The sequence below is a fragment of the Natrix helvetica genome (genome assembly GCF_964273705.1).
Source record: "Natrix helvetica genome assembly, chromosome: 4".
NCBI classification, from domain to species: Eukaryota; Metazoa; Chordata; class Lepidosauria; order Squamata; family Natricidae; genus Natrix; species Natrix helvetica.
This window is the reverse complement of record NC_138550.1, coordinates 36,099,865-36,114,681: the sequence shown is the minus strand read 5'-3', so window position 1 is coordinate 36,114,681 and position 14,817 is coordinate 36,099,865. Positions and strand designations below refer to the sequence as shown.

Below are 14,817 nucleotides of genomic sequence, written 5' to 3'. Positions count from 1 at the left end.
AAAACTTCAATAAAAAAGTTACATCCACCCACCCAAACAGATAGAAGTAATATGTGGAATTTTATGAATTGTTATTAGGTTCTATTCCAGGTGTGTCCAAACTTGGGAACTTTAAGACTTGTGGACTTCAACTCCCAGAATTCCCCAGCCAGCATAGCTGGCTGGGGAATTCTGGGAGTTGAAGTCCACAAGTCTTAAAGTTCCCAAGTTTGGACACCCCTGTTCTATGCGGTATATTCTTCTTACATCATAATAAATAGACAGAAGCTGGTCCCCTCTTCCACTTCCCTTTCATATCTTTCATCTATTGTAGTTTATTTAAGGTCTTGCATTTTTCATGGAATAAGTGATATTATAGAGAAAGTATCAGATGTTAAGAAAGCTGTGGTAACGTCAGTTCTGTAAGTATTTGAGATGAATTTCTATCGTTGTCGTTAATTGAGCCTGAATCTATACATTGATCCAGAATTACGCAAAGATTAACTTGGTGGTAGGTTAGATCAACAAATAAGATAAGTGAAGTGAAAAAGTAAAAGGATTTAAATGGAGATAGCTTAGAACGTTGTCGTTAATTGAGCCTGAATCTATATATTGATCCAGAATTATGCAAAGATTAATTGGTGGTAGGTTAGATCGACAAATAAGATAAGTGAAGTGAAAAAGTAAAAGGATTTAAATGGAGATAGCTTCAGTTAATGTAAAAGTAGCCCACTTCCAGATATTATTATTATTATTATTTTTTAAATAGTAGATTTGAAGTCAAAACTAGTTTGACAAGTTGAAGATTATATAGATTTATCTGTGCCTAAGACTGGCCATGTTTTTCTAGCGACAAAGTGTGGTGGGAAACTCAGTGGGCTAATTAATTGTACCTTATGTTAACCATGGCATAATATATCCAAACATAGAAATTAGAGTTGTCCCTGTTTTTGTTTTTTTTCCCCTTACAGCCTACCTAAATAAGTCATCAGAAAACGGTAAGAAGAATATCTGGAAAATGAAGCTGCACAAAAGGCTTGTTCACTCTTTCTGACAATTTTCCTGAATTAGTCCTCCCACTTCAGTCAGCCTGGCAACTACATCAGCCTTTCTTCTTAAGATTTCGCAGCTGCTGCTAAAAAGAAATTAAGAATGGGATCATAATGTACTCAATATTGTCATGGCAGAATTGGGCGATCAACACATTACTTCTTTAATTCAAAAAGCATATTTGACCCAATCATATTTTGTGATATGAATAGCATATACTACCACATCAACTAGGTCAAAATCTGCAATTGAGGAAATGCAGAAGCCCTAGTTGGTTCCTGCAGGAAGTGCCTGGTATCCCCTGATCCCTGTGCCAGCAGAGAATCGGTAAGGCTTACTTTGTCAGCCCTTGGGCAGCACAGTAGATTTAGCTCGAGCACTGCTATGTTCTGTGGAAGGACGTAGCACTATGTTTGAAAAGGATGTCCAAAGAGTCTGTCCTTTTCTCCATGGACAGCTCAGGAGTGGTTATTCTCATGCCCTGATTGGTCCAGAGACTGAGTCAATTATTCTGAAGCCACGCCTATGACTCTACTCTTCCTTGGCCCCAGTTTAACTCAGTCTGATCTAAGAGAGGATTTATTTTCCTTGGCTCCACTTCTGAATTATTCATCAGTCTTTGGATTAAAACTTAAATCACATCAATTTGTAAAACTAAATTCTAACAATATTGGGAGTTACTAGAGGGGCAGTCTAACACAGCCCCCCTGTTCTATGGGGTTGCCTTACCCCAAAAGGGGAAACCCCTTGCCTTACTGGCATCAGGGAGCAGAGGAATCCTCCGGACTAGCGGAGGTTGCGTGGCTTCTTTAAATTAGCCATTTGGCTTCTTCAAGCAGCAGGAGCGCGCAGAGGAGCCTCAGCAAACTTCACAGCAATGGACGGTGGCCATTTTGGAGCTCTGACAGCCTGACCACCTCACGGTGGTCATTTTAAGCTCTGCCACATGAAAAGCACTGCAATTGGCTTAGAGATAAGCTGATTGCTTTGAAATTGCGGCGGCAACAAGCAGAGAGGCGAGAGAGAGCTGCAGAAGGCTGCCAGAGCCAAGGACATCATTGGAGCACTGCTGTTAATGCAAAGGACCATGAGTGGAGAGCCAGGCACAGCCATGGCCAACAACAGCTCCAATATGCAGGCAGGCACTTCCAGCGCCCAGAGCCAGGGCAGCCCTCCCAGGAAGTCCAAGTCCAAGTCCAAACTAGTCAGGGCACCTGTGGTTCAACGCCAATCCAGAGCAGTGGAGAGGGATGAACAACTCAGGAAGAGGGGCCTAGAAAAGAGGATAGCTAGAGCAGAGATACAAATAGCCTCTGCAACGGCAGTGTTAGCCACCTGTCCAAAGATCCAGATCTACTGATAGGGGAAGGGTGGTTCTTTCCCTTTCTCCTTCCCCCCAATGTTTCAGGAGGGGAAGGGAAATTTCATTGTCTCTTCCCTTGTCTGGGAGAGATGTGGGGAAACTCCAGGGGGATCCATTTGGTTGCTTTGTGTCCAACATGATCCCACATGCTCCTTTGTCCCCACAGGAACCCTCAATCCTTAGAGATGATTCTTCTCCCAGACATGAATCCCCCCCTAAGGACTTCATGCAGAACATTCCTGAGCGCATGTAGCAAATCATTGCACAAAGCATTTCCCATGACATTGTGTCTGGCTTACGCCAGAAGGACAAGGCCCCAGCCAAGCAACTTGGGAACAAATGTCATAACTCCATCTACAGCAGGGAGGCCAGGGCTCCCATGGAGGCCAGGCCTGCTTCACCTTCAGTGGCTAGTGAAGTTTTCTGTTGGGGGAGGAGCCTCAGAGGGACCTACATTTATTGGAGGATGAGTATTCATCCAAACCAGATCCTCTGCATTTTCGGGTTGCTTTCCTCCTTCATTGCTTATGTCCCTCCTTCACAAGGCCCGGGGAACAGTTGATTTAGAGATACTTTCCCAGGTTCCATCTGCCCAGACACCAGTAACTCAGCCTTCCCAGTTGGCTTGGGGAGGTACCCTATTTACTCAGGCCCAACTGGACAAGGAGGAAATTCCTGCCCCGCAATCATTTTCCGAAATAGTAAAGAACCAGGGAGCAATAACCACCGGTTCTATAACATGGACCAAGCATTCTCTCAGATCCTTCAGGTCCCAACAGTCGATGCACCAGTGACAGCCCTGGCCACATCTTCCACCCTAGTGGCAGGGGACATTGCAGACAATCTTAAACCGGAGGACAAAAAGGCAGAACTCACCCTTCGGAAGAACTTCCAATCGGCTGCCTGGGCAATTAAAGCTGCCTCAGCTGCCTCATTTTTTAATAGAACCTTCTTATTGTGGTTACAACATATCCAGGAAAGGATCTCCCCCCAGGATGCCCGACTTCAGCAGGATTTCAATAAACTGCTGGCTGTGACTCAGTTCTCAGCGGACAGCACCCTTACAGCGGTGAAGTTTGCATCCCAAGCTTTGGCTTCATCAATTGCTACCAGAAGATTGGTGTGGTTGTGCAACTGACAGGTGGATGCTAAATCCAAGTGGAGGTTAGCAGTTGCACTTTACTCGGGTTTCCTTATTTGGGGAGTCCCTCGAACCAATACTGGTCAAGAATAAGGATAAGAAAAAAGTCCTTCCCACATCAGCCTCCAAGCATTCGGAACAACGGACGGCGCTTTACTACCCCAGACCGGCCTACCACCTGCCGGACCAGGAAACACCATCTCATAGGTATTACCAGCCTCACTTGGATAGACAGACGGATAGGGGATTTAACAGGGACAAACAGAGGTACCAGCCTCAATATCAGTCCCACTATCAGTCGCAGACCAGAACGTCCTTTCGAAGGGGAGGCGGCTGTTCCTTCCGCAGGGGGAAGTAATTCCTTCAGGGATCCTCCCATTGGCGGTTGCCTTGCCATCTTTGTGGGTTCTTCAGAGGTGGTCACCACGGACGCCTGGGTATGTAGCATAGTATGTGAGCGTCTTAGGCTCGAGTTCTTCTCATTTCCCCCCAATTGCTTTAGAATATTCCCTATGTCCAAGGTCAAGGAAAAGCGTAAGCTCATGAGAACGGCCATCTCTCATCTCCTTGACATTCAGGCAATAGAACAGGTCCCGGAAGCAAAAAAGGGGTTGGGGTTCTACTCCAACGTCTTTGTGGTCCCTAAAGCATCAGGGGGTTGGAGAGCTACCCTAGACCTAAAGTCCCTCAACCGTCATCTGGTGTATTGCAGATTCAATATGTCATCATTGAAATTAATCCTAGCGGGCATTAAGGGAGAGAGACTATTTGGCCTCCATTGACCTAACGGAGGCGTACCTGCACGTCCTGATTTTTTCAGATCATAGGGAATTTTTCAGATTTTCATATGCAGGCATACATTACCAATACAGAACACTCCTGTTTGATTTAGCATTGGCACCCAGAACTTTCACAAAGGTGTTGGCAGTGATGGCGGCTTATCTTCGGGCAGTTCATTGAGGATCCAGTGCTACCTGGACAACATCCTGGTTCAAGCAACATCTGTGGCCCGGGGACGGCATGACCTGCAGTTGACGGTACAGACATTGCAAAATCTGGGGTTCTCTGTGAACTTTCAAAAGAGCCACCTCATCTGGGGGCTATCATCGACAGGTGTTGGGCAGGTCTTCCTGTCGCTGGACTGAAGAGACAGCCTCGTCCAGCTAATATGCTAGGTACATCGGGCTCGGTCGGTGTTGGTATTCACGTTGTCCAGCCTCCTAGAAAAATATGAGTTCTTGTATTGGCATTGTGCCTTGGGCCCGCTTGCATACCAGAACCTTGCAGTGGGTGCTAATTCCATTCCAGCGCCAGAGCACCAGCGCATCCACAGCATTGCTACACATCTCTCCATAAGTTCTTCTCTCCCTGTGATGGTGGCTGTCCCCAGCCCTGAACGTAGAGTCTGAGATTTGGGAGTCACTTCGCCTAATGCTCACCACAGATGCCAACCTTTATGGTTGGGGAGCAGTGCTAGAAAACCAGTTCGTGCAGGGACGGTGGATGGAGGCCAACCTCCTCCACAATATAAACTTGCTGGAGCTCAAAGCAGTCTATCTAGCACTCCTCCACTTCAAGGCCTGGCTCAGGGGCCAACACCTGCTCCTTCTAACAGACATCATGGTGGCGAAGGCCCATGTAAATCGACAATGGGGCACCCACTCCAAAGCCTTATGGGTCGAGGCTCTGAAGCTGAGCATGTGGGCAGAGAGACACCTGGCGTCGATTGTGGCGGAACACATCTCAGGAATGGCAAACATACAGGCTGATTGGCTCAGCAGGGCCATGGTGGACCATGGGGAGTGGCAGCTGCAGGCCAAGCTGTTCCAGAAGATTTGTCATCTCTTTGGGACGCCAGAATTCGACCTTTTTGCAATGCTGGTGAACGCCCAGCTCCCACAATTTGTTTCCCAGTTCCCGATACACACAGCAGAGGACATAGATGTATTTTGTTGCCGCTGGCCGGCAGGCCTTCTCTATGCCTTCTCTCCCCTCCCACTCCTTCCAGGAGTTATCAGGAAGCTGGTGGTAGAGGGGATGGAGGTGTTACTAGTGGCTCCACACTGGCTCAGGAGGGCCTAGTTTGTGGACCTCTTCTGCCTGTCAGTCTCCACCGTGGAAGATTCCTTGGGATCAAATTGTCTTGTATCAAGGGGTCCTGTTCCACCCGGAGCCCCAGTGGTTCCAGCTGACCATCTGGCACATGAAAGGCAGATCCTGAGGGCGGCCAACATTTCGGATAAGGTGATCTCGACAATCGAGGCCTGCAGGAGATCCTCAACAACTCACATCTACAATGCGATTTGGTCGGTGTTCACTAGGTGGTGCTTGGGGAAGGTCATCGATCCCATCATAGCATCCCCACCACAGGTCCTGGAGTTTCTGTAGGATGGCCTTGAGAGAGGCCTATCGCATAACACGCCCCATCGCCAGGTGGTCGCACTATCCACAGTTCTGGAAGATGGTCATCTTCTACTCTTAGCCCAACAGCCGATCAACTGTCATTTCCTGAAAGGGGCCTCCAATCTGTGGCCCCTGGTGGTCCACAGATTCCCCTCATGGGATCTCTTCATGGTTCTACAAGCCCTAGTGGGCGAACCATTTGAGCGCATTAGAACAGTCTCACTCCAGTTCCTAATGTTTAAGGTGGCCTTCCTACTGGCGGTCACCTCAGCTAGGTGCATCTCGGAACTTAGGGCACTTTCCTCACGACCTGACCTATGCACCTTCCACGAGAACAGAGTGGTTTTTCGATTGGACCCAACCTTCCTCTCAAAGGTCAATTCTCTTTTCCACAGATCTCAGGATATGGTCCTCCCAGACTTCTGCTTGGGGTCATCTGGGGAGAGGGAATGTCAATGGCATAGGTTAGATGTCCGTAGGTCTCTATGAATCTACCTGAAAAGGACAGCCCCATTCCAAAGATCGGAGACCCTTTTTGTCTCCTTCCAGCTTTCCTCCCTGGGGTCTAGGGATCCCTGTCCAAAATCGGAAGGTGGTTAAGAGGTGCAATTGTGAGGGCCTACGAGGCACGCCACCTCCTAGTCCCAGAAGGAATCACTGCGCATTCCATGAGGAGTGCTGCCACCTTGGCTGCCTGGAGTACCAGTGTCCCCATAGAGGATATCTGGAAAGTGGCGGCCTGAGTATCGCCGTCTCCATTTATTTGGCATTATTGGCTGGATGCATTTGCGTCAGCAGATGCGTCGTTTGGCCATAGAGTGCTTCAGCAAGTACATTCATCCAGACGGACAGAACAGTCTTAGTGACCCACCCATCAGGACGTTAACTTTGGTACCGGTCACTCTTGAGCCATCCTGCTACATCTATGGAGAACATACGTTGTCTTACCTGAATGTTGTTTCTCATGGATCAGCAGAATGGCTCAGGTCCCTCCCAATGGTTGGAGCTGATGGTTAGCTAGTTGGTGGGGAGGAGCTCCCTTGTTTGCCTTCCCTTATTTGTTTGAGATCCTTGAAGCTACGTCCTTGTTAAACTGGGGCCAAGGAAGAGGAGAGTCATTGCCTAGCTTCAGAATTATTGACTCAGTCTCTGGACCAATTGGGGCATGAGACTACCCACTCCTGAGCCGTCCTGCTGATCCATGAGAAACAACATTCAGGTAAGACAACGTATGTTTTCATTCCCTTGTTAAAATTGTAGAAGGGAAGGGAAGAGAATATAGTCTTTATTGATTAAGTCATTTGACCATATCAACTATATAAACTAATAAACAGATAGATAAAAAATAGGACATGCTTATAGTAAGTTTTATTTCGACAGTTTTCAAAAGAGCCTTTGAAATAAAGAGTATAGTCTTACTAATGCTATAGAAAATAGCAAAAAGTAACACTTTTGGGTACCCCCATAATTTTTAGATTTTAAATAAGAATCTAAGAAGGCAACCCTTTCTGCAGACCACAGTTTGCAGCCAAAAAGAATGTGGCTGGTGTTTTTATATTTACATCCAAATATTTATTGAAAGTGCTTTTTAATGCCATGACAAAAGACTACAGTTAGAGTTTAAGGTCACAAGTGGAAAATTACAAAGCCTCTGGGATGCAAAAGTTGCAATTAATAGAATGTAGAATGCTAATTCTCATAAGCAAAGTCTGTGACTGGGCAGGAAGGTGAAGGAAATATAAATGCGCAAGAACTTTGGGGACAGATTTCCAAAACTTCAGGATGATAGTCAGAGGTGGGTTGCAAATCCCTGCACTCCCGGTTCACTCATGCTTGTGTGCACACACAACGCTTCTGCACAAATACAGAAGCGGGTGGGTGGAGCCTCCCACTGCCGCCACTACTGATTTGCCCGATCTGTGCCGAACCGGGAGAAACCCACCTCTGATGATAGTGCTAGGATGATAATTTGAAACACAACCCAAAGACTGAGTTGTTCCATGGTTTGAACTAAGGCAATAGAAATGACAACTTGAGTTGTTTTATTAAGCCTTGCTTTTGTCTGCAATAGATTGCATGTTAGGACAAAGGTCCACTTTGCTTTGTGAGCGGCTCATCTTGGTTTTGTTGTGACCTATTTTGAGAATATTTTTCAAATGCCACTTGCAGATGCCAAAGGTATTGTTACGTGCTGCCAGTCCTTCAGTATTGCTTACATTTTTAGTAACTTCTCATACATTATGCTTGGACTCACAAAAATTGTAAATTGAATGTAATAAACACAAGTTTATTAGATAAAGTATGTTTATTGTCGTGGATAGACAGACACTAGTAGAGGAGTGGCACATTTCAGGATGGATGATTTGAAGAAACCTTGCCCCCTAAATATAGGGCATTGCTGGTTAGACAAAGAATCTGCTACCAGAAGTTATTTAAGATATCAAGAAATACTCAATCCTACTATGCTTTTAATGTGGAAGCCTATAACAATTGTACTGTAAATAATTTGGGTTTTTTTGCTATGATGATAAAGAAATGTCCAAAAGGTCAGCACAAAAATAATGTGAAATATATTATAAATATGCACTCATTCCTGAAGCTGTACTTTATTTGTTTTGTTTATAGTACCTTGGTTTCAGCCTATGGAGCGGTTCTCTATCATTTCCATCATAATTGTGATTGTTATTTTGTACTGGTGCCAGTTCATTACAGTAGGTAAGTATTAAATTCCTTTTTCTTTATTAATACTGATATCAATAAAGTTTGTTTGTGTGTGTGTGTTTGGAATATGTGTGGAATAATGCAAAATAGGTTTGTGCTTTACATGATTAAAAACTTATGTAAGCATCTTCATTTTGAGCAGTTTGTATAATTGCTTACTAATGTTTTTTTGACTGCGGAAATAACAGAATAAAAGGTGACACTGTAATTAATTAAAAACTGCTACCCTTTCATTTGTGACATCAATGAGTATTTATTAATACCTTCTATAACAGTCTGCATTAAAAAAAAGTTTGTACTTGGCTGTGGGTGTTCAGCATTTGGCCATAGAGTGACACAAGTTGAATACAAACAACTCATTCTGTAGAAAATGTCATTTCTTTTAATGTCATTATTTCTATAAATTAAGTTTTATATTAATAATATAAAAGCAATATGTTTCTGAACATTGATAGATATGCTACAGCGAGAAGGAATCAGTATGTGTCTGCTGCAATGCTAGAGCAAATCCATTTACTTTAAAGAATTACTAGATTAGTGGATTAGGACAATTTTGTTGAGAGTACTTGGACCTCAGTTCCTGGTCTTCAACAGAAATTTTCTTTAATAAAATGGTAAAATGTTAAAAAGACTTGGTTGAGTGATCATGCCCAAATAATGCTAATGAATGGTTCTACTTCTGTTTGAAGAACTGAATGTCATATTGAAAAGAGAGTAGACTTACCGTACTTTGTGCACAAGGCAGAACCAGAAGCAATGAAAAGTGCTTCAGGCTACGCTCAGTAGGAATTGCCTAACTGTATGAGCTATGTGAACAGGTTGCCACCTGAAGTGAAGAAGTTAGTACTGAGTTCTTTAAAGGCTCAATGATCATTTGTCATAGACAGTCTAGTGCACTCTGGGAGTCTTGTTAGTTTCTTAATATAATTCTTTTTGCTATGCCCCATGCCTGAGATAACTGGAGATCACCTCAGGTACTGCAGGTCTCCCATTGTTTCTGCCTACCTAATATGCTTGCTACTAGTGCCCCTTCTCTGTTGGTCCCATCTATTAAATGTTGCCGTCGTGTGGGACCCAGGAAGCATGTGGGTTTCTTTGTCACAGCCTCCACCCAGAGGTATAGATAGTATCCATTTTCTTGAGGTATTAAAATCCCCATAAAACATGGAATATTTTGGAACTTAATTCAAAATAGGCTTCATATTTTAATATGACAATATATACACATAAGTCTGGGCAAATTTTATTTTTATTATTTATTTTTATATTTATGCAATATTTTATGCAATATTATTTCAAATTTGCAATAATCCAGATAGATGTATTCTTTTGCATCCAGATGGATATATTCTTTTGCATCCAGATGGATATATTCTTTTGCATCCAGATGGATATATTCTTTTGCATCCAGATGGATATATTCTTTTGCATCCAGATGGATATATTCTTTTGCAATCCTGAATTTTCAGGCTTCTAATAACATATAAAAGGGTGTGATCACGAAGATCTAATAAGTAACTAATGTTTCACTGAAACCAGTGGTACTATTACCTGATGATAATATAACTTACTTATATGCTACGGAGTGTCCTATGATATACATTTCTAATGATTTATGGATGAAATTAAGATGTATGCTAGAACTTTGATCAGGTACTATCCTGCTTCCCCAAAAATAAGACCTCCCCAGTAATAAGCCCAATTGGGCTTTTGAGTGCATGCGCTAAAATAAGCCCTCCCTGAAAATATTGCAACAAGCAGCAGCCATTAGGTGGCCATGCTCACTGCCTCCTGCACCTCAAAAATAATAAGGTCTCCCCCAAAATAAGGCCAAGTGCTTATTTCAGGGGTCAAAAGAAAATAAGACCCTGCCTTATTTTCAGAGAAACATGGTACTTCAATAGGCAGGCAGGAAGGTAAGCAAGAAGGAAGGCCCAACTATAATTCTCTTGCTTCAGCGTCATATCTTAATGGCTTTTAATGTCATTAATGATATAACTTGTTTCTTTAGATTGGGAACTGGATAAATTGTTTCATATCTAGTCCTTTCCTATATGGTAGCTTCCAAACATAGTGTGAGGAGACTATTCATTTAATTTAAAAAAAAAATTCTGATATTTGATAAAAATCTATTCTATAAGGTTTTTAGCTATGCCATTTAGTTTATATTTTCATGTTATACTTATAAAATGATATCATCCAAACATAGATTTTGCTTTATTTGCTGTATATTTCCCCCCAGTTTAAGTAAATACTACATTTATATCTTTCTACGGGAAAGATATGGGAAAGATAAGACGTGGTGGCTCAGTGGCTAAGACACTGAGCTTGTCAATCAGGAAGGTCAGCAGTTCAGCAGTTCAAATACCTAGTGCCGTGTAACAGAATGACCTCCCGTTACTTGTCCCAGCTTCTACCAACCTAGCAATTTGAAAGCATGTAAAAATGCAAGTAGAAAAATAGGGACCATCTTTGGTGGGAAGGTAACAGTGGTCCGTGCACCTTCGGCATTTAGTCATACCAGCCACATGATCATGGAGATGTCTTCCGACAGCGATGGCTTTTTGTCTTTGAAACAGAGATGAGCACTGCCCCCTAGAGCCAGAAACGACTAGCACGCATGTGTGGAGAAACCTTTACCTTATGGGAAAGAAATGGAGTTTAGTCAGTAAATAACGATCATAAAGCCATTATAATTTCTTTGAATTTGTAGGGCTTGAAGGAGAGCTGTTCATTTACAGTTAAATGAAGGCTCATGATCTGAGGATTTTCCTGCTCAGATTGTTTTGTGAATACGAGGGCTCTCTTATTAGATCAGATTAATGTGTTTCAGTATTTTTGTATCATACGATATATATTTGAGGGTATAAACAAGCTGAACAATTATTTATTTAGCTGCCTGTCTTATACATGCTAATCCTAGGTGGTTTGCAAAAAATTCCATTAAAACAGAATAAATATAACCAACAGAATTCCATCATCACATCATATCAGGGGAGGATAAGATTTCTTTACTTAGTTGTTTAAGAAAATTTATATTGCCCCCTACTCACACATGGCGGCTCAAGCGGGCTTAAGGTAAAGGTAAAAGTTCTCCGTGCACACATGTGCTAGTCGTTCCCAACTCTTACACAACTTACACTAATATAAAAAGTATATGAAAGAAATAAAAAGAATAATAATAAAATAATAAATTGCTAAAATAATAACCCCCCCACCCCCACCCCAGCAACAACACACATTCATACAATTTAATGTTCTCCATCCTGCTCTGGGTTCTCCTGGTCTGCTGACAGAACCTTCAGTGCCTTCTGAAAGAGTGTTGAGTGGGGGCAGTCGAATGCCTAATGCAGGGGTGTCCAAACTTGGGAACTTTAAGACTTGTGGACTTCAACTCCCAGAATTCCCCAGCCGGCTGGGGAATTCTGGGAGTTGAAGTCCACAAGTCTTAAAGTTCCCAAGTTTGGACACCCCTGGCCTAATGCTTTCTTTAAGAGAACTTACTTTGAAGCTCTTTTGTTTTAATCTTAGATACATTTTTACGTTTATGTTATCATTTTATCAACATTAAGTAAGAATGTCTTCCTTAATATAATTTTGGCTTATTTTGTAAACAGATTTATATTGTAAATCCTGTGGTAATTTTTATTAAAGATGGAATAACCATATTCATGAGAGCTTGGTTGGTTCAGCCGTTAAAGGGGTAATAGGAGTGGAGAAGCCAGAGTTCTAGTCTTGTCATAAGCACAGAAACTAGAAACTGGTTAACTTTGGGGCCAGTCACTCTCTCTCAGCCTTAGATAGATAGCAATGGCACTTCCAAAAATGTTGTCTAAAAACTGCATACATTTGTCTACGTAATCCCTATGCGTCAAATCTGATTCGATGGCAAAAATCATAGTAATCATTCATATCTATATGGAATCAATAGAGATTAAGTAGAATAATGTGGCATTAACTCCAAATATCAAAATGAAAGATATCATTTAAATCAGGTTGGTGATGAAAGAAAGAAAAAATAAAGCTAATCTTCAAGCCCAATTGTTGGAAATGTTCACTCATTTCTCTGAGTGAAAATTTTATGGCCAATCTTAATATACTTTTCATCCTATACTGAATCATATTTCTAATTGGTAGCATATACTGTATGAGAAAGAACAAGTTTTTTATTTTACTTACTAAATAATATCCTTCTCCAATTTACTTAGAAATATTTGTAAACTTTGTGGTGAGATGGGTGACACACAAATTAAATTATAATACATTTCCCCGTGCTGGCTATTTTACTAATTTTATTTGCACTGTAGTAGGTACACTGTACTGCACTAGGAGCACAAAATGGTACAGAAAACTTAGTATGTTAAGAATATTATAAAACAAATCTAAAATAAAAAGATACGTTTTGCTTTTGGTTCATAAGTGGAGCTCTTAAAAAAGCTACTGTATTTATACTACTTTGACCATTTAAAATATCTTAACACACTAATACAATCATTTGTAGACATTAAAGAAATTTAAAATGTGAGTCACAAATCTTCATATCCAAGGCAGTAGCAAATTATTTTGCTATAATATTTATTGTTAGGTTTATTAATTATGATGTTAACTGTATAATATCTTAATTGCTTTATATTTTTCTTATATCTGTGCAGTATAATCTTTCTTGAAGATGCTAGCTCTATACCTACTGGCCTTACTTCATGCCTCACTGATTATGTAAATCAAAACAAAACTGAATGTTTTCAAACATTTCTTTTTTTAAGATTTTTTTTTATTTTAAATACAAATAATGCAAACATAGTACATATAAAGCTAAATTCAAAAAGGGGGGAAAATACAAATATTATAGTGCACCCTCCCCCGAGAACATTTTTCCTTATATTTCTTTTTCTATAACAACTAAAAGATATACAATATATTCTAATTGTGCCTTTGTGCCCTCCAAAACAACATATATTCTTGAGTAGGTTTATTTCCTTTGCCCTTCACTAATATTATTTTTATAAAATCCCCTCATATTTCATTATATTGTTTGCTTTAATCATCCCTTTTTTAAATTTAATTTCTGTTGTTAATTTATCATTTGTTACCATACTCCAAATTTCATTACACCACTCATTTCTTTGAATATTCCAATTTCGTCCCCAATATTTAGCCATCACTAATCTAGCTGCCATCATCAAATTTACAATTAATTCCTTTTTTGTTTCATTTATATCCCATTTTTCCACCAGTCAGTAATGCAATCCTCAGGGACATATCTACATTTATATTCAAAAGTGGTATAATTTCTTTAAATACTATGTCTCATATTTTTTGTGCACTATCAAAATCCCACCACATATGTTTATATGTTCCAACCTCTTTCTTGCACCTCCAACAAATATTGGTATATTTACCATCTATTTCATTTAATTTACCTGGTGTTAGGTACCACTTCCATATCACTTTAATTTTCAAACATTTCTTAAAAAAAAAAAGCCAGTTCCAATGGTTAAGATACCAGGCTAGAAATCAGGAGACTGTCATAGGCATAAAAGATGACTCTGGGCCAGTCACATCTCACCTCATTGGGCTGTTGCAGAGAAAATAGGAAGAGAAAAGAGCATTAGTTATGTTTGCCACCTTGAGTCATTTATAAGAATTTATAAAGGCAAGAAAAACATCTAAAAATAGGTGGTAGAAAAAAAATATTAGTAGCTTTTCATTTGTTAAAAGTTGTTCTTTAGAACTGATTGCTTTCTATATATCAAAAACCATGCTGTGTTTTTTCGCCTTGTGCAACAGCTACAACGATAATATTGATTTATAAGGTGTATTTTCTCCTACATATCAAAAATCGTGCTGAGTCTCCTGGTTCATGCAATATCTAAAATTGTAGTGTCTAGAATAGAAATGTATCTGCCACTTTGTTAAAAGAGCCTCTGGCAAAAATAAGAATGGTTGGTAATAGTGTTCGGTAATTCCAAATACCTCTCTTTAGGAGCTACATGACCTTAACAACCACTAGTTAGAATAGTCCATTTAAAAAGCCTTGCTTTTGCTGGTAAAAAAGGCAGAGTTACATAGCTGTTGGGGAAATCATGTTAGTCAAGGGAGTTTGGATAGGTTATCTCTAGTAAGCAATAATCTGGTAGTATAAAATATAGGAAAAAACATG

General features: G+C 40.9%; 1 protein-coding gene across 3 annotated transcripts in view; it reads left to right on the top strand.

Moving 5' to 3' along the window:
- The window catches only part of CD47 (CD47 molecule), an 83,712-nt gene that overhangs the window by 32,360 nt on the left and 36,535 nt on the right, over positions 1–14,817 (top strand). For 2 of the 3 annotated variants that reach the window (XM_081951455.1, XM_081951457.1), the window contains exons 3-4: positions 951–977; positions 8,562–8,651. In XM_081951455.1, coding sequence (XP_081807581.1) covers positions 951–977; positions 8,562–8,651 — 117 coding nt within the window. The remainder of the gene's footprint in view (positions 1–950; positions 978–8,561; positions 8,652–14,817) is intronic. The other variant, XM_081951456.1, reaches the window with a different exon arrangement.